Source organism: Protopterus annectens, chromosome 2.part0, assembly GCF_019279795.1.
Source record: "Protopterus annectens isolate FY-2018-M chromosome 2.part0, PAN1.0, whole genome shotgun sequence".
Taxonomy (NCBI): domain Eukaryota; kingdom Metazoa; phylum Chordata; order Ceratodontiformes; family Protopteridae; genus Protopterus; species Protopterus annectens.
This window is the reverse complement of record NC_056728.1, coordinates 1114523662-1114542145: the sequence shown is the minus strand read 5'-3', so window position 1 is coordinate 1114542145 and position 18484 is coordinate 1114523662. Positions and strand designations below refer to the sequence as shown.

Below are 18484 nucleotides of genomic sequence, written 5' to 3'. Positions count from 1 at the left end.
AATACAACTAGTTGGGCCATGTGGCATACAGATGTCCATGGAGGCAAGTTGGGGAACAAAAAGTGAGAGAGCCAGTAAGTGGGAAAGACAAAATGCCAATAGTAGGTTGCCTTGAGACAACAGCGGTACTGAACTACCACCCTGCAGGTGTCCTGACAAGGAAGGATTTTGATGAGGCAGTACCAGGTGTTTATGCAGTTACACACAGGCTTCAAGAAAAGCATGTGGGTCTGCTAGCATGGGGGAGACCCAGACAAACAGCATACTTGCAGCCAGGGCTGGTGAGGTGGTTACTTCAGGGAGGGAGCTACTTTGTAGCAGTGAGACTGAAGGTGAGACACAGCTGTTTGTGAGTACTGATGTTCCTTTGGACAGATTGACTGCAATGGTACAGGTGAGTAGTAGTAACCAGGCTGACAGTGAGGCACCGCTGTCAGACGATGCCAGGCTTCCTGTGGAAGGGGAGCTGGGAAGGGTTACAAAGAGAGAGTTGAGACAGGCTCAGCTCTCAGGCCCAACATTACAAGGCCTGAGGCAGGTAGCTAGTGAGGCACATGATTTTCAAGGGAAGGGAGAATCTGTATACTGGGACAAAGGGTTACTGTACAGAGAGTGGACCCCTGAGGGAGGGATAGAAGGTGAGAGAAAACAGCAGGTGGTAGTACCTACAGCCTACCGTCTGGTGCTTCTAGCCATAGCCCATGATATTCCCTTTGCAGGTCATATGGGCATAAAAGGTACAAAAAGATGTATTAAGTGGAATTTCCAGAGATGTAACAGTGTACTGCAGGACCTGTGAGCAGTGCCAAGAGATAGGCAAGGCAGGAGACAAGATGAGAGCTCCTTTGATGCCTTTGCCTATGATTGAGGAGCCATTTCAGAGGGTAGTTATGGATATTGTAGGGCCTCCGAGTACCTAAAGTTCCACAGGGAAAAAGTATATCCCAGTGGTAGTAGACTATGCTACCAGATACCCTGAAGCAGTGGATTTGTCCTCCATTGAGGCATAAAAGTGGCAAATGCTTTGTTAGATATTTTCAGCAGGGTAGGTTTCCCAAAAGAAATACTGACTGACAGAGGTGCCAATTTCATGTCAGACCTGCTGGCTTGTCTGTGGAAGTACTGTGGCATGAAGCACCTGAAGACCACCCCCTACCATCCCCAGACTTATGGTCTTGTTGAGAGGTTAAACTCTACAATCAACTCTATGCTATGGGCATTTACAGATCAGTTTAAGAGGGAGTGGGACAAATATTTGCCCCATCTGTTTGTTTACAGAGTAGGTTCCCCAATAATCCACAGAATTTTCACCCTTTGAGTTGCTGGATGGGCATAGGGTGAGGGGACCTCTAGATTTAATTTGTGATGAGTGGGAAGGTGAGTGTGAATCTCACAAGGAGTCTTTTGTGGCATATGTCCTAAACCACAGGTCAAGGCTAAGGGAACACATGGGTTTGGCCCAGGAGAACCTGGCAGAAGCACAACAACAGAAAAAGGTATGGTATGACAGGAATGCTCAAGCTGGAGAGTATGCTGCAGGGCAGCAGGTACTGGTTCTCATTCCTGTCAGACACAAGCTGGAAGCAGCTTGGGAGGGGCCTACAAGGTGGTAAGAAAGGTAAGTGATGTTAACTACATGGTGGACCTGTTAGGCCAGCTTGGGAGGGACCCTACAAGGTGGTAAGAAAGGTAAGTGATGTTAACTACATGGTGGACCTGTTAGGTGAGAGCACAAATTGTACCATGTTAACATGATGAAACCTTACCATGATAGGGAGGCCCTTGTACCGAGTATTTGCAGTGGACTGCAGGAGGAGTCTAAGGGAGATCTGGTGACTGATCTCCTCAATGAGGCTCGGACTGACACCCCAGTGGAAGGGGTAGCAATGTCCCAGCAGCTATCTCCTACCAAGATTCGAGAAATCCTATCAGTGTTACAGAGGTTTGGGGACGTGTTCACTAGGAAACCAGAGTGCACCCACCCGGTACAGCTCCAGGTGGATACAAGACCCCAAAGGTCTATTTGGCAGACACTTAAAGGGTGCCTGAGAGAGTCAAACAGACTCTGAGGGAGGAGATACAGGAGATGTTGGAACTAGAGGTAGTTCAAGAGTCCAACATTCCCTGGGCCTCCCCAGTGGTGCTGGTGCCAAAGAAGGATGTCAGCACCAGGTTCTGTGTGGACTACAGGAAATTAAATAGTCACACAGAGTTGGATGCTTACCCCATGCCTAGGACAGATGAGGCCCTAGAGCAGCTGGGTGGGGCTAAGTATCTTACAACCATTGATCTCACCAAGGGTTACTGGCACGTGCCCTTGACTCCCAGTGCTAGAGAGAAGTCAGCCTTTGTGATGCCTTTTGGCTTGTATGCATTCACAAAGATACTCTTTGGGATAAAAAATGCCCCAGCGACTTTCCAGAGGCTGATAGATCATATCATAGCAGGAGCAGGAGCAGGAGGGTTTGCCCTTTCTTACCTAGATGATATTGCCATCTACAGCCATTCCTGGGAAGAGCACCTTCAGCATGCCATGAAGGTGCTGGGCAGACTATGGAGGGCAGGGTTGACCATTAAGCCCAGCAAATGTCAGGTGGGTATGGCAGAGGTCTCCTACCTGGGACAGAGTGGGGACTGATAAGATCAGGCCAGAACCTGCCAAAGTGGAAGCCATTTGGGCATGGCTTGCACCTGTTACCAAAAAGCAGGTGAGGGCATTCTTGGGGACAGCAGGGTACTACAGAAAGTTTGTCCCAGTTATAGTACCATAGCTGCTCCCCTCACAGACGTGACAAGGAAGAAAGTACAGTTGTGTACACTTACCATAAATGTAGATGTTTGAGTGTATTCACTGTTGCAGTCATTACATTTGGGTAATCCTGCTGGCAGGTTGCCCTCAGTCGGCCTGAATTCCAAAGTCCTGGGTCCTGCGTCAGCTGCTGTCACCCCTTCCCTGACGTCAGGTCGTCAGGGGTATAAAAGAAGCAGCCGACGCCATTTTCTTTAGTTTTTCTTGCCCCAGATGTCAGGTGCCCCCTAAAAGAGTAGCCAAAATTTATATATATATATATAAAAATACATGCACCAATATAAACTTTACCTTCATCTACAAGCAAATACACCACATAGGTTGTATAAATCAGAAAAGGAAAGATAGGTTCCATCAGAAGAAAGGGGGATGGCGCGTGGGTAACCTGGACTGCAACAGTGAATACACTCAAACATCTACATTTATGGTAAGTGTACAGAACTGTACTATGTTCTTCGTGTTTCACTGTTGCAATCATTACATTTGGGCAGAGTCCCAAAGCTATGGTTGGGAGGCTGGAGCTAAACAGCATTAGGAGCGGCTATGAGGCCCTGCAGAACTGCAGTGGCAAAGCCTGCCCTGGATTTAGATGGTGCTTTGTAAAGGTGTGCACTGAACTCCAAGTAGCAGCCTCTAAAATGTCCTTGGTTGGCACTCCCCTGAGAAAGGCTGCTGAAGTGGCTGCACCTCTGGTTAAATGTGGCCTAATGCCCTTAGGCACTGGCTTGCCATGGTGTAAGTAGCAGAAATGAATGCAGTGGCCTATCCACTTTGAAATAGTCTGCTTTGAGATAGCCTTTCCTTGTGATCCTGCAGCATATGTCACTAGTAATTGCTCTGCCTTTCTGAAAACTTTGGTTCTGTCCAAGTAGAATCTAAGCTGTCTGTGTACGTTCAAAAAATGCAGAATTATCTCCCCCTTGTTCTGTGGCTTTGGATAAAAAGTTGGCAGATGAATAATTTGGTTAAGAGCCACACTGGACACCACCTTAGGCATAAATGTTGGGTTTGTTCTCAGAGAGACCCAGTCTGGATAAAAAATGATAAAAGGTTCCACAGCCATGAGTGCCTGTAGCTCTGAAACTCATCTTGCAGAAGTTATTGCTAGGAGCAAAGCTATTTTCCAAGATAAAGACTTTATATCAGCAGTAGCAGCTGACTCAAAGGGAGCAGGGTGAGTTTTTCCAAGACATAGTTGAGGTCCCATGCAGGCATTGGTGATCTCCTTTGAGGCCTTAAATTTTGGCGCCTCTGAGGTATTGCTTTAATAAGGGATTAGAAAAGATTGGTGGCTCTGTATTGTAATGAGCCGAAATGGCAGAGGCATGAGTTTTAATAGATGAAAAAGATGGGCATTTGTCCAGCATCTCAGTTAAGTATTGCAAAATCTGAGGAATATTTGGCACAGCTGTATCAATTCCTTGTGCCTGGTTCCAAGCACATAATCTCTTCCATTTTCCAGCATAAGATTTTCTAGTACTAGGCCTTCTGGCTTCCAAAATGACATCCATCACAGCTTTACTGAGAGGTGTGTTTTGTATGACTACATTATCTGCCATGCTGCCAGGTTTAAAATCCTGAGCTGGCTGTGCAGGATGTGATTGTTTTGCTGGGACAGTAGATGAGATTTTTGAGGTAAGGTCCAAGCTGGGCATTGAGACAAGTTCCTTAGGACTGGATACCAGTACTGGTGGGGCCAATCTGGGGCAATCAGTATCATCTTTGGCTTCTCCTGTCTAACCTTTAGGAGTACCTTGGGGAGGAGAGGCAGTGGGGGAAAGGCATATACTGATAGGTTTTTACAGCTGAAAGATAGGGCGTCCACTTTCCATGCTTGTCTGTGATAAGTCCTTGTGCAGAATCTTTTTAGTTGGTAGTTGTGAGGGGAGGCAAATAGATCTATGTCCGGGCATCTTCATTTCCTTGTTATCATGCTGAAGACTTGTGGATCCAGCTGCCACTCGTGGGGATCCATGAGGTTTCTGCTTAGTTTGTCTGCCAGAGTATTTTTCCTTCCTGGCAGGAATTGTGCCTGCAGATGTACTTGGTAAGTCAATGCTGTGTCCCACAAAGTCATGGCTAGTCTGCAAAGGGGGTAAGAATGTGTGCCCCCCTGCTTGTTTATATACCACATGACCGTGGTGTTGTCTGTCTCTATTAGTAGTTGTCCCAGATGAAGTAGGTCCTTGAAGGCTCTCAGGACATTTTGAACAGCTAGCATCTCTTTTTGATTGATATGTAGATGCATTTGGTTTTAGGACCATGTGCCCTGAATGCATCTTCCTGCCATGTGGGCCCCCCAGGCATAATCTGATGCATCCGTTGTTAGGGTCTGCCTGGCTGGGGGTAATGTGAATGGCTGTCCCTTGTTTTGGTGACAAGCCTTTGCCCACCATCAAAACTCCTGTTGCAGGCAGGGAATGAGAGTAATCATTGCTTCCAGGCTGTGGCAATGTTGAGTCCAAACCCTTTTTAGGTACTATTGAAGTTTCCTCATATGCAGTCTTGCATATGGAATTAGTAGGATGCATGATGCCATGAAGCCCAAGGCCTGCAGATTTTTTCTTGCAGATAACTGGGCCTTTGTTGCCAACATTTTGTAATAAGTAGTCAGTTGCCTTTGTCTGGCATGAGATAAGCCATCTGGGCAGGTGTATTTAAGCTTACACACAGGAATATTATCTCTTGAGAGGGTACTAGTTTTGATTTCTTTTCGTTGACTGGATCAAAGCATGTTAGAAGTCTTTTCACAAACGCCAGATGCTATAGAAGAATGTCCTTGTTCTCTGCTTGAATTAGACAGTCGTCCAAGTAAGGATATATTTGTATTCCTCTTTGTCTGCAGAATGCAATTACTGGTGCCAGGCACTTTGTAAAGACCCTGGGCACAGTAGATAAGCCAAAGGGCAGTGCAGAGAATTGGTAATGTATTGAGCCAGCCTTGAATTTGAGGTATCTTCTGCATAACTGTCTGATTGGGACATGCAGGTATGCCTCTTTTAGATCTAGAGTCACAAGCCAAGCGTTCTTGCCCTGCATTGGGCAGAAGCTGCTGCAAAGTCAACATCCTGAATTTTGGTATATCCAAGAATGCGTTCAGAATAGATAGGTCCAGTATTGGTCTCCAGGCCTTGTCCTTTCTGGGTACCAAGAACAGTCGTGAGTAAAATCCTTGCCCCTGCTCTTGCTCTGGTACTTGTTGAATGGCCCCCCATGTCCATGAGGGATGAGACTTGCTTCTGTACCTCTGCCCATTGATTTTTTGGCAGATCTGGCCAGCCGTTTGCATTTGGCAGGGTATGGAAATGGAACTTGTAGCCTTGTGACACGATATTTAGAACCCACTTGTCCTGGGTTATAATGTGCCAATTTTGAGAAAAAAATGCTAATTTCCCCCCTAAGGGTGCTGTCAGGAGATAAGTGCTTGGGGCAGGCAGGGGGACGTCATTGGGACTGTTTCCTGTATGGTTGTGATTTGTCTTCTCCAACTTTGGAGGTAGAAGCACCCCATTGCTTTGATCTGTATGAACCTTGCACCTGGGATCTGCCTCTAGGGTGTCTGGATCTGCCCTTTGAGGTCTGTCTGACACAGGAAAGGACCAGTTCTTTGTAGGCCAGTGTCTACTAAACCTAGGTGGCTGTACTTGTAAAAAAATCTTTGACAGTTTGCATAGATTTAGCTTTGTCCTCCATTTTCTTTAACACCTCTTCTGCCTTAACACCAAACAAAGTATCATGCTGTAAAGGTGCATCTAATAATTTAACTTTGACATGATCAGGCAGATTTTGTTTCTTTAATCAAGCATGCCTCCTAATTATAGAACCCGTAACTGCGGCCCTGCAGGAGGCCTCCAAAACCACATTGCAAAGTATGCTTTCCAACTTGTTCATCTGCATGCAATAAATCCTGCATTTCCTTGTTTTCTGCACATTCAGAGTTTAACAACATTTTCTATTTAAGCAATGCCATGACATGTTGCTATTTGAGCATATGAAACTGACAGTTTAAGGCCCTTATAGCCAAGGAAGCAGATGTGTAAACCTTTTTTCCCCATCTATCCAGTGCCCTAGAATCTCTGTCAGAGGGGCTAGGGTTTTTGCAGTGGAAGCCTTAACTCCTTTGGGACCCTGTGAAATAGTTTCTGGGTCTGCAGCAGAGTTTTTAAAAAGGAGTTTATGAGAGTCAGAAACCCTGTAGTATCTGTCAGGCTTAACAGGAGCTGGAGGTAAGGAGTCAGGGGTAAGACTAGACTCTGAAAACACATCATCTACAATGTCTAATACAGGTGGAATGGCTAGTGGCCTGTGTTGAGGTAGTAAAAGGAAATCCCTGAGCCTCTTTTTAGATTCTGAAAAATCTTGGCTCTCCCAGTGGAAATGCTCCCTCATGGTATGCAAGGTTTCCCCAAAAGAATAGTCCTCTGGAGGAGAAGCTGAAGGTATAGATTCTTCAGCATCAGAATCCTCATACGGGGGAAGAGAATATTCCTGATCAGAAGAGGAATCAGAAGAAATAGAAAGATGATCTGAAGATTCATAGTCAGTCTCTTGCCTAGGCCTCTTATCAGGAGGGGGATGGGAACCCCTGATCAAGATAATCAAGTCTTTGGCCATTTTGAGCATCTGTTTTTTGGGCATAGAGACCTGTCCACGTGGCTCTTGAGTTTGTTTCTTTGCTTTAGAAGGTGCTTTAGTCTTTGCCTTTGAAGCTGAAGTCGGTTTAATGTAAAAATGTTTAGGTCTGAATACACCCTCAAAAGCCGGTGCCTGCTCAGCAGCTCCAGACCCATCTGAAGGAATAGTATCCGAGGCTCCAATACCTTGCGTTTCCAGTGGCATGGCTGACTCCATGTGGGAGTCGTTAGCAGCCTGTGACTCTAAAGTAGCGGTCGTCAGGGGCTGCAAAAGCACATCACTGAGAACCGGTGAACCAGCGAATGGATTAGGAGAAGCTTCGTCGTCGGTTTTGGGTCTCGGTTGTTTATCTCTCTCCTTTTCTTTGCGTTTTTTGTGAACTTCGGTAGTCGGATGGCTATCTGACGACATTTCTGGATAATTAAACCGGCATCCAAAATAGTTTAAAGCAAAATCATACCGACGCTTAATAGTGCGTTGGTTAAATCTAGCACAAAACCGGCAATCAGAAACGCTGTGATCAGGGCCTAGGCAAGGAATACTGTAAGAATGAAAGTCCTTATGAGGTATTTGCTTTCCACAAGAAATACAATTATTTACTTTTTCTGACATCGGTCTGGAGCAAGAAAAAAGTTTCCCCAATGGGGTACTTAGCTTTATTGAAGACTTTGGATCTGAAACTCGAACACAAAAATCTTAGGAGTCGGCCGACCGGCACTTGCGAACTGCTTCTGCTTCGGGCACCGCGCGGCAAGAAAGACTGAAGAAAATGACGTCAGCTGCTTCTTTTATACCCCTGACGACCTGACATCAGGGAAGGGGCAACAGCAGCCGATGCAGGACCCAAGACTTTGGAATTCCAGCTGACTGAGGGCAACCTGCCAGCAGGATTACCCAAATGTAATGACTGCAACAGTGAAACACGAAGAACATCAGGCCAAATAAGGTAGTGTGGACCACAGCATGTGAGCAGGCAATCCAGAAGCTTAAAGAAGCTTTGGGAGGACCCCCTATGTTAGCCAGTCCAGATTACAGCAAATAATTTATTGTGCAGGTGGATGCTTCAAACACTGGGGTGGGGGCTGTACTTAGCCAGATTTCCTCAGAGGGAGGAGAGCACCCAGGGGTTTATCTCAGTTATAGGCTCCAACCCAGGGAGGAATGCTATACATCTGTAGAAAAGGAATGTCTAGCCATAGTGTGGGCACTGCAGAAACTTCAGCCTTATCTGAATGGAAACAAATTCACTGTAGTGACAGTTCACAATCCCCTAACATGGTTATACAGAGCCAGCCAGCAAAATTCCAAGTTGCTAATATGAAGCCTAGGGCTACAAGCATACGATATGCCAGTCCAGCACCACAATGGGAGTAGCAATGCCAACGCAGATGGGCTCTCAAGACAGAGAATGGGGTAAGGTATGCTCCCGTAACCCTCTCAAGCAACGTTTCTCAAGGATCATTTGAAAATCTAGCTTGAGTTCTCTAGGGGGGAAGATATGTGAAGGCTGCCAGCCTAGCTATTTAGAATTTTGTAGATAATTCTGTCATTTGTAATGTAGTGAAAACCTTTTTTCCCCATCTATCCAGTGCCCTAGAATCTCTGTCAGAGGGGCTAGGGTTTTTGCAGTGGAAGCCTTAACTCCTTTGGGACCCTGTGAAATAGTTTCTGGGTCTGCAGCAGAGTTTTTAAAAAGGAGTTTATGAGAGTCAGAAACCCTGTAGCATCTGTCAGGCTTAACAGGAGCTGGAGGTAAGGAGTCAGGGGTAAGACTAGACTCCGAAAACACATCATCTACAATGTCTAACACAGGTGGAATGGCTAGTGGCCTGTGTTGAGGTAGTAAAAGGAAATCCCTGAGCCTCTTTTTAGATTCTGAAAAATCTTGGCTCTCCCAGTGGAAATGCTCCCTCATGGTATGCAAGGTTTCCCCAAAAGAATAGTCCTCTGGAGGAGAAGCTGAAGGTATAGATTCTTCAGCATCAGAATCCTCATACGGGGGAAGAGAATATTCCTGATCAGAAGAGGAATCAGAAGAAACAGAAAGATGATCTAAAGATTCATAGTCAGTCTCTTGCCTAGGCCTCTTATCAGGAGGGGGATGGGAACCCCTGATCAAGATAATCAAGTCTTTGGCCATTTTGAGCATCTGTTTTTTGAGCATAGAGACCTGTCCACGTGGCTCTTGAGTTTGTTTCTTTGCTTTAGAAGGTGCTTTAGTCTTTGCCTTTGAAGCAAAAGTCGGTTTAATGTAAAAATATTTAGGTCTGAATACACCCTCAAAAGCCGGTGCCTGCTCAGCGGCTCCAGACCCATCTGAAGGAATAGTATCCGAGGCTCCAATACCTTGCGTTTCCAGTGGCATGGCTGACTCCATGTGGGAGTCGTTAGCAGCCTGCGACTCTAAAGTAGCGGTCGTCAGGGGCTGCAAAAGCACCTCACTGAGAACCGGTGAACCAGCGAATGGATTAGGAGAAGCTTCGTCGTCGGTTTTGGGTCTCGGTTGTTTATCTCTCTCCTTTTCTTTGCGTTTTTTGTGAACTCCGGTAGTCGGATGGCTATCTGACGACATTTCTGGATAATTAAACCGGCATCCAAAATAGTTTAAAGCAAAATCATACCGACGCTTAATAGTGCGTTGGTTAAATCTAGCACAAAACCGGCAATCAGAAACGCTGTGATCAGGTCCTAGGCAAGGAATACAGTAAGAATGAAAGTCCTTATGAGGTATTTGCTTTCCACAAGAAATACAATTATTTACTTTTTCTGATATCGGTCTGGAGCAAGAAAAAAGTTTCCCCAATGGGGTACTTAGCTTTATTGAAGACTCTGGATCTGAAACTCGAACACAAAAATCTTAGGAGTCGGCCGACTGGCACTTGCGAACTGCTTCTGCTTCGGGCACTGCGCGGCAAGAAAGACTGAAGAAAATGACGTCAGCTGCTTCTTTTATACCCCTGACAACCTGACATCAGGGAAGGGGCAACAGCAGCCGATGCAGGACCCAAGACTTTGGAATTCCAGCTGACTGAGGGCAACCTGCCAGCAGGATTAACCAGATATAATGACTGCAACAGTGAAACACGAAGAACTTCAGGTCAAATAAGGTAGTGTGGACCACAGCATGTGAGCAGGCAATCCAGAAGCTTAAACAAGCTTTGGGAGGACGCCCTATGTTAGCCAGTCCAGATTACAGCAAATAATTTATTGTGCAGGTGGATGCTTCAAACACTGGGGTGGGGGCTGTACTTAGCCAGATTTCGTCAGAGAGAGGAGAGCACCCAGTGGTTTATCTCAGTTATAGGCTCCAACCTAGGGAGGAATGCTATACATCTGTAGAAAAGGAATGTCTAGCCATAGTGTGGGCACTGCAGAAACTTCAGCCTTATCTGAATGGAAACAAATTCACTGTAGTGACAGTTCACAATCCCCTAACATGGTTATACAGAGCCAGCCAGCAAAATTCCAAGTTGCTAAGATGAAGCCTAGGGCTACAAGCATACGATATGTCAGTCCAGCACCACAATGGGAGTAGCAATGCCAACGCAGATGGGCTCTCAAGACAGAGAATGGGGTAAGGTATACTCCCGTAACCCTCTCAAGCAACGTTTCTCAAGGGTCATTTGAAAAACTAGCTTGAGTTCTCTAGGGGGGAAGATATGTGAAGGCTGCCAGCCTAGCTATTTAAAATTTTGTAGATAATTCTGTCATTTGTAAATATTAATACAAGCCACAGGCTTGTTCTCTTAAACGTGAAAAGACTGTATTTGAGGTTGAACTGCAAAAATGTAACCACATTGCACTCTGCTGGAGGAAAGATGATAAGTCAAGCACTGTATAATTGTTTGATCTCAAAACTCGGAGCCAAGATGTCTGGATGAAGGAATTCTTCCTATTGTTTTGAGAATAGAGTTAATTGCTAGATTTTTACACATATGATGTCTTTAACTGCTGTAGTTTCCTGACTAGGTGCAAGCTTTCTAAGAAATGTTAATGTACAGTTTCTGTTAGCCTGGGAAAACAGAGAATTGTTAAGAATGATGTCATTTAAAATGATTCAGCAGGATGATTATCAATTTAAAGGATTTTCTCAGAGAGAGAGCTTTTTGGTTTTGTCTTAAGAACATCCAACTCACCAGCACTCTGTTTGTGTCTGTATGTAAGTAGGATCTTAGACTTTAGTGTCTCTCTTAGAAATAGCTAGGAAATAGGAAGATTAGACTAGTTGTTTTCTGTACTGATGTCAGAACTATTCTACTGATTACTTTAAGCATTTCCCTGTGATCTCTGAACTCTTGACTAGCACTTTGTTGTAAGAAGTATTGTCTTGTATTTTTATTATTTATTGTTAAATATTTTTAAACCTTTCAACTGTGGCTGTTTTGTGTGGAGATAATTTAAGCTCTAGAGTACATTACATGTATATAATGATACTGGCCAAGCCACTCCAATAAGCCTTAAAAAGTTCTGGTCACACATACCATTTGGGATAATAATATTGCACAGTAATAATTGTACACCCCTTGGTAAGGGCCTTATTAGTAGCTGATATTAGTGGTTGTTGGTGGTGATTACTACCTTATAGTCTGGCAAGAAGGGGCATAGCTGGAGAACCTGTGCCAGCCTTCCCCAGGAGTGTCTGCGTGTTTGTATATAACTCATATCTTAAAGAGTGTGTGTGTGTGTGTGTGTGTGTGTGTGTGTGTGTGTGTGTGTGTGTGTGTGTGTGTGTGTGTGTGTGTGTGTGTGTGTTAGCTACTTGGGCACAGACACGAAGCACTGGACAGAGAGGGTGCTGGAGGTTTTAGCTTGACCACTCGGCTGAGACCTGTACCCTATAGCTGTGCCAGTGGGGAGTCTTATTGGGGATCTGGAGAGAAAGGGAGGAACCAGCTCCAGACTGACTATGATCTCTGTGTACTCTTAAGGGAAATTGTACTTTGCTCTGTGTGTATTTGTTATCCTTCCTAATGTGGATGCCCCCCACTGGTGTTAGTGGTGAGGATTGAGGGTCCTTGATTACTGGGGCAGTGCACTGGCGTCACAATCCATACAAAGTAAAATAGCACCCTCTGTTAATTAAGAAAGAATACAGATAGGATTACTGACTTGAGGTTTGTCAGAGCATCTGACTTATGTAGAAATGACTGATTAGTTTGCAAAGACATTCTATCTTTATAAAAAATTAAGTATGGAGAATGAACACACAACACTTGCATCCCAGAAATGTTTTAAGTTGAAGTAATAGCCAGTAGAAAGAGAACATTCTGTGATAAATATTTCAGTTCTGTAACAACATCTATTTCAAAGTGAGGAAGAGTCATTTATTTTACAAAACAATGTACAAATCCTATGGAGGAACAGGATCACTGACAAGCCATCAAGTACAGAAATGTCTCTAAAAAGGCTTTATATTCTTTCAAAGATGCTAGTGATAAAAAGTCAGAATCTTTATGAAAGTCAAAACTAGCACTAAGTTGCACCTTAGTAATGGAACATGGAACAGACTAATCCTCTCTCAAAAATACATAAAGTACAGTTGTGAAAGTAATCTTGTCATAACAGAAGATGTTCAAATGATCACTGATGTACTAGCCTTAGTTAATGGGATATATCCTGCCAAGGATAAAATAACTGCCAGCCTCCAAAGCTTCAGGACACCTTCCACGAGCCCAAACTATAAGGCAGCTCAAGCTAAGCTGACTAAAAGACACATTTGGGCATAAAGCTCTTCAAAGCTTTCTTGCCAACTGAGAAAGGGAGACTGAGCCCTGAAAGGACAATGCTGGGAAGAAGAAAAAATAAACAACTGCACCCTGTCATGAACATCACACAAAAAATAAGGGGATGGAGTGATGGACTGCAGCAGTGATAATCTGAACATCTACTGTTATGGTAAGTTTACTTAACACATCTGTACTATGTTCATCATATTGATCAATGCTGCAATAGCCTTATCTGTATGGATAAATTACCCCTAGCTTACAACACTTGGGAGGTGGAAGGAGAAGAGTCCAGGAGCCCCTGAATAATGGTCCTTGCAAAGCCTGATCTAGACAGTAAAGGAATCAAGCTTATTCTGCTTTGTAAAACTATGTTCGGATGACCAAGTTACAGCTTCTGGAATTCTTGAATCCAATCCTTTACAAAAAGACATAGATAAAACCAATGCCCTGGTAGAATGGACTTTGACCCTTCTAAGAAAAATTTTGTTGTGCCGAGTCTAAAAAAAAAAAAAAAAAAATTTGGTAATACCCTTAGATAATCATTTGGAAATTGCCTGTTTTGACACAGGTTGTCCTTTCTTCTTATCTTCAAAAGAACAGAACAGTAGATCCAAAGATCCAAAAGATTTAGTTTTGTCAAGACAGAACACGAGCTGCCAGTGGACATCTAAGGTATGGAATATCTTTTCTTCTTCATTTTTAAGATCAGTAAAGAAAATGGGGGAATGGATTGTTTGGATTAAAGTAAACTCAGATGCCACTTTAGGCATAAAAGAAAGAAAGATTAGTTTTCCAAAATCCTGCCTTTGTGGAAAATGAGATAGAGCTGATTCACCATAACAGCTTGCAAGTCAGACACTCTTCTTGCAAAGGTCAGAGCAATTAGTAAAACAGATTTCTTTGTAACTAGTTCAAATATCACACGTTGGCGTTCTAACACAAAATTAAGATCCCAAAAAGGGGCCACTCGTTTTCTTGAAGGCCTCTTAAGTACACCTTTCAAAAACATTTTGACATGAGAAAGCCTTGAAAGGGCTCCATGGGCTGACATGCTGAAATGGCCAATAAATTAACTTTGACTGAAGAGTAAGAAAGGCCATAGGAAAGTAACTCACATAAATATTGCAAACCCAGAGAACAACTAGCCCTGAATGGGTGCTGTTTATGTTATTGACATCAACCAGAAAACCTTTTCCATTTGCTAATAAATGATTTTCTAGCAGCAGGCTTTCTTGCCTCTGTTAATACCTGTTACATGTCCTCAATAAACAAGTGCCTAAAGGAAAATAAGAGCTCATCATCCAGTCAGTTAGTTGAAGCTGACTGGGGACAGGGTGTATTAAACACCCCTGATCCTGTGTGAGTAGCTCCATTCTGTGAGGAAGCTTGTGTCAATTGTTCCTGGTCACTTACAAAAGAAGGGAGAACCACTGTTGCCTGGGCCAGAAAGGGAGTCACCACAAAGACTTTGGGGGATTCTACTGAATCCTCAGAAGTACCCTGGATATCAGTGGAAAGGGTGGATAAACAGTTTTTTTTTATTTTGAAGCTGTAGCAAACTGCTACAGTTTAGACTACACAAGGAGTGCTACAGTGCTCAGGTTGACTGCAAATGCAGTACCAGCTTTTAAAAGTCAGTAATGCATTAAAGAGAGATCAGGATCAGCTGATCATGCCTCCCCAACATTTTGCGCCTTGGGCAGTTGCCCCTCTCTTCCCACCCTAACTATGGTACTGGGTGAAGTATCCTGTGATGGAGACTAGCAGGCTTAATCCAGGCGCATTCAAAGAAGGCTGAGCCTTCATGAAGACAGCATGTTATTAGATGGCATTAAGGGCAGACAGGTAAGCATGAGAACAAAGCAAAAAAGGTAACCATCATCACCAGCTGCAGAAGACGGCCATATGTGGCACAACTCATGTCACCTACTACAGTGGCAATACGTATAGTAGGTGAAACACTCATCATCTTCCTTACTTGAAGAGAGACCCCCCCACATGGTGATGATGTGAGTACAGATGACAGAAAAGGGAGAATAAATGAGTCAATATAGTATGTTGGGGGGGGGGTAATTGGTACTGGGGACCAGGGGCATATATAGGCTTCCCTAACCCTAATTTACATAGTAACAATGGGAGAAAGAGCTGAACCCTCTTAAGTATGAGAACCTGAGACTGTAAAGAAGCACCCTAGCACTTCACCCACTGCACAAGGCTCCTTAAAGTATGATCTTAGCCTCCAAATGATGTTAGTCTAAGGGTATGGTACCTGGAACTGTTAAGATGAAATTCCCCACCAAATACTGGGTAAGAACAAACATGCCATCTGCATGAACCTCTCTGCTCATACTTGCTGTTAGGCTCACTAACTAAAAGCATACCCCAATTCCAGCTCTGCCATGTATTGAAAAATCACCTGGCAGCTACTACTTGTGACGTTTTTTATATAAACCAGATGATTTTAACACTGCTGTATACAAAATATAGGATTTTACTATGCATATAGCTACATTTCTCTTCTGAGCAGGCAACAGAACAAAGAGCCTAGGAGAGATGGGCTGTTTTGCTAATTATAAAATGAATTATATGTGCTTTATTTAGTTTACATAAGTAGTTATCACATGACCACATCAATTATCAGGCATGCCTTAGTATTAGCACACAATGTCCAAGATGGAATTGTGCCCCTTGTAATGACTAAATACACTCCCCGACTGACAGGAAAGGCAAACAATGCACTTATTCGTGAAAGATATGTAAGTAAACACTGACAGGAGATTTTCAGTAATGTGATCACATATCATGATAAAATAAGGCAATCTTACACAATGTAGTTTGAGCAAAAGTCAGTAATGAACAATTCCTAAAGGAGGGTACATCACCCAGAATTTCTCATCATTAACTACTTCAAGCCTAAATTTCACCTAACTGTAGTAATATGAGATTACATGTTGTTACTTAACACAGTAAATAGGTAATGTTAAAAAATACCTTTGGAGCACACTTGAAATGCATCCCCGGTACTGGCAGTGTGGTTACATACATGGTAATGCATCGATACAGGTACAATGTGCCCATGATGAAGAAGAACCGACGTCCAATTATTGCTCTAAGAAAAAATAACAGCAGAAAATAAATTAAAAAGTATTAAACATTTATAACTAAGAGAATATTAACCACTTTCCTAGAGAGGCTGCAAATGTGACCAGCATGTATCATACAGCAGGGTCTTCTCTGTGTTACAGAAGGCCATAATTTAGTAACAAACACTGTGTAACTTAGGAAACAGAACCATCATATGCCCCTACTTACTTTTAAAGCCAGATATCTAGGTGTAGGAAAGGACTAAGTGAAAAGAGTGAACATTCCTCTGTTTATGAGGCACTCCTGTAGGTCCTCATACTTATGTAGTCCCTAGCAGGGATCAAGACTGCAAGCAATTAGAATCATCATTCTAAGACTCAAAATGGGGCAGCAGCAGTGGTGCAGCGGTTAGTGTTGCCACCTCACAGCAAGAGGCTCTCCGGTTCGATCCTCGGCTGGGGTGCCTTCTGTGCGGAATCTGCATGTCCTCCCTGTGGTTGCGTGGGTTTCCTCCGGGTGCTCCGGTTTCCTCCCACATCCCAAAGACATGCTGTAGGTGGATTAGACACTCCAAATTGGCCCTAGGTGTGAGTGTGTGTGTGTGTGTGTGTGTGTGTGTGTGTGTGTGTGTGTGTGTGTGTGTGTGTGTCTGTGTGTCTTCTGTGGAAGGTTGGGTGCCGAGCTGGCAACTCGACACTGTAAAACTCCACTACCAATTATGAGCGGACAGTTGATCCGCTGTGGCGACCCCTAACTGGGAAAAGCCGAAAGAAGAAGATTCTAAGACTCAAAATGCAAAAATGCCACAGACAGAGAAGCATGCAGGCAAACAACTGAACTGTACTCTTTTCAATTATTTTCAGTTAAGTGCTTATATAAACAGCAGAGTGCAATGTAGGACAACACAGTCCTAGCAGATTCTTTACAGTATATCAACATTAGATTCAGTAACTTTTATGAAACTTCTAGTAACATAATGAGATCTGTTCTTGTGTCTAGGTGGAAGAGTCTTGGCTAATGCCCTGAGAGAAGTTAAACCCCTGGAAGTCTTGCTATGTGCACACAAGATATCCCAAAAGAGAGGACTACAACAGTGAATACTACAATGAACATATCAATATGATAAGTACATAATCTTCATATCTAGTAAGGCAAAGACCAATCACTGCAAGAGTAAGACAGAGACCGAAGCAAATCCTCCTGTATGGTCCTTCAACCTTAATGTCAGTGTCCCAAAGGAAGACATGGGCCTGGATACTACATCCAACTTATTGTGCCTTTCAAAAGTGTTGCTAGTAGACCAAGTAGTTCCTGCACAGATATAACTCAGAGCTGGGAAAAAGAAGCTAACCACTCTAGCAGCACAGACCTTCTGTACTGAAGTAAGTACATTACTTAATATGGCAAAACTTATACAGTCAGATAATCATCTTAATAAGGTGTTAGACACTTTGAACCAAAGGTTCATCATGGAAAAGGAGAAAATTAGCTGGCCATCTTTATGTTCAGTCTTTCGCTTGTCAATGTAGTATCACAAAGGGCTGTGCATGTCCATATCTCCCTGATAAGTATACTGCAGGAGGAACACAAGTGAAGATGTAGTTACTGGTTAAGGTTAATCTCTGTGGCAACTTTTGGCACAAAAGTGTAAATGCTGTGGAGAATGACACTATCCCTATGAAATATACAGAGTACATGCACTTCAGAAATTCTCCTGGAAGAAATGACTGAAATGAGAAAAAAGTTATATTCTTACCATAACGTTCCATGTGTGTTGTCCATCTCTTCCTTTATTCTCACTTGTTAGTTGGATCCGATGTGTCGGATCTGTATCGGCCATTTCTCCAGCTCGATGTCTTCAGCAAGCTTGTGGGCCTCATTCTTTACCCATAATGCAACCCCGTAATTACCTCAGACCTTGTTTGCCTCCAGCAGCACATGGAAAAAAAATGTATATAGTAGCAGCTTCTAGATATACATGAGTGTATATCTATACCTATACATATGACCATGAATTAGTATCAGACTGAGATGGTATATTCTCTGAGGCTACATGGTTCTGCTGAATACAACTGTGTCATTCAGTCTACCAGGAGTATAGGCAGGGGACAAGGAGGGAGGGTTGTGAGAATAAAGGACAAGATGGCCAACATACATGGAATGTTATGGTAAGAACATAACTTCTTAATGTGATGCTGCCAATATAGCCTTTATTCTCACTTGTGGGACC

At 43.6% G+C, this 18484-nt stretch overlaps 1 protein-coding gene across 2 annotated transcripts in view; it reads right to left on the bottom strand.

Annotated features, from left to right (window-relative positions):
- Window positions 1-18484, bottom strand: part of SGMS2 (sphingomyelin synthase 2) — a 784514-nt gene that overhangs the window by 191839 nt on the left and 574191 nt on the right. For both annotated transcript variants that reach the window (XM_044061313.1, XM_044061314.1), the window contains one exon: window positions 16162-16279. In XM_044061313.1, the coding sequence (XP_043917248.1) occupies window positions 16162-16279 (118 nt within the window). The remainder of the gene's footprint in view (window positions 1-16161; window positions 16280-18484) is intronic.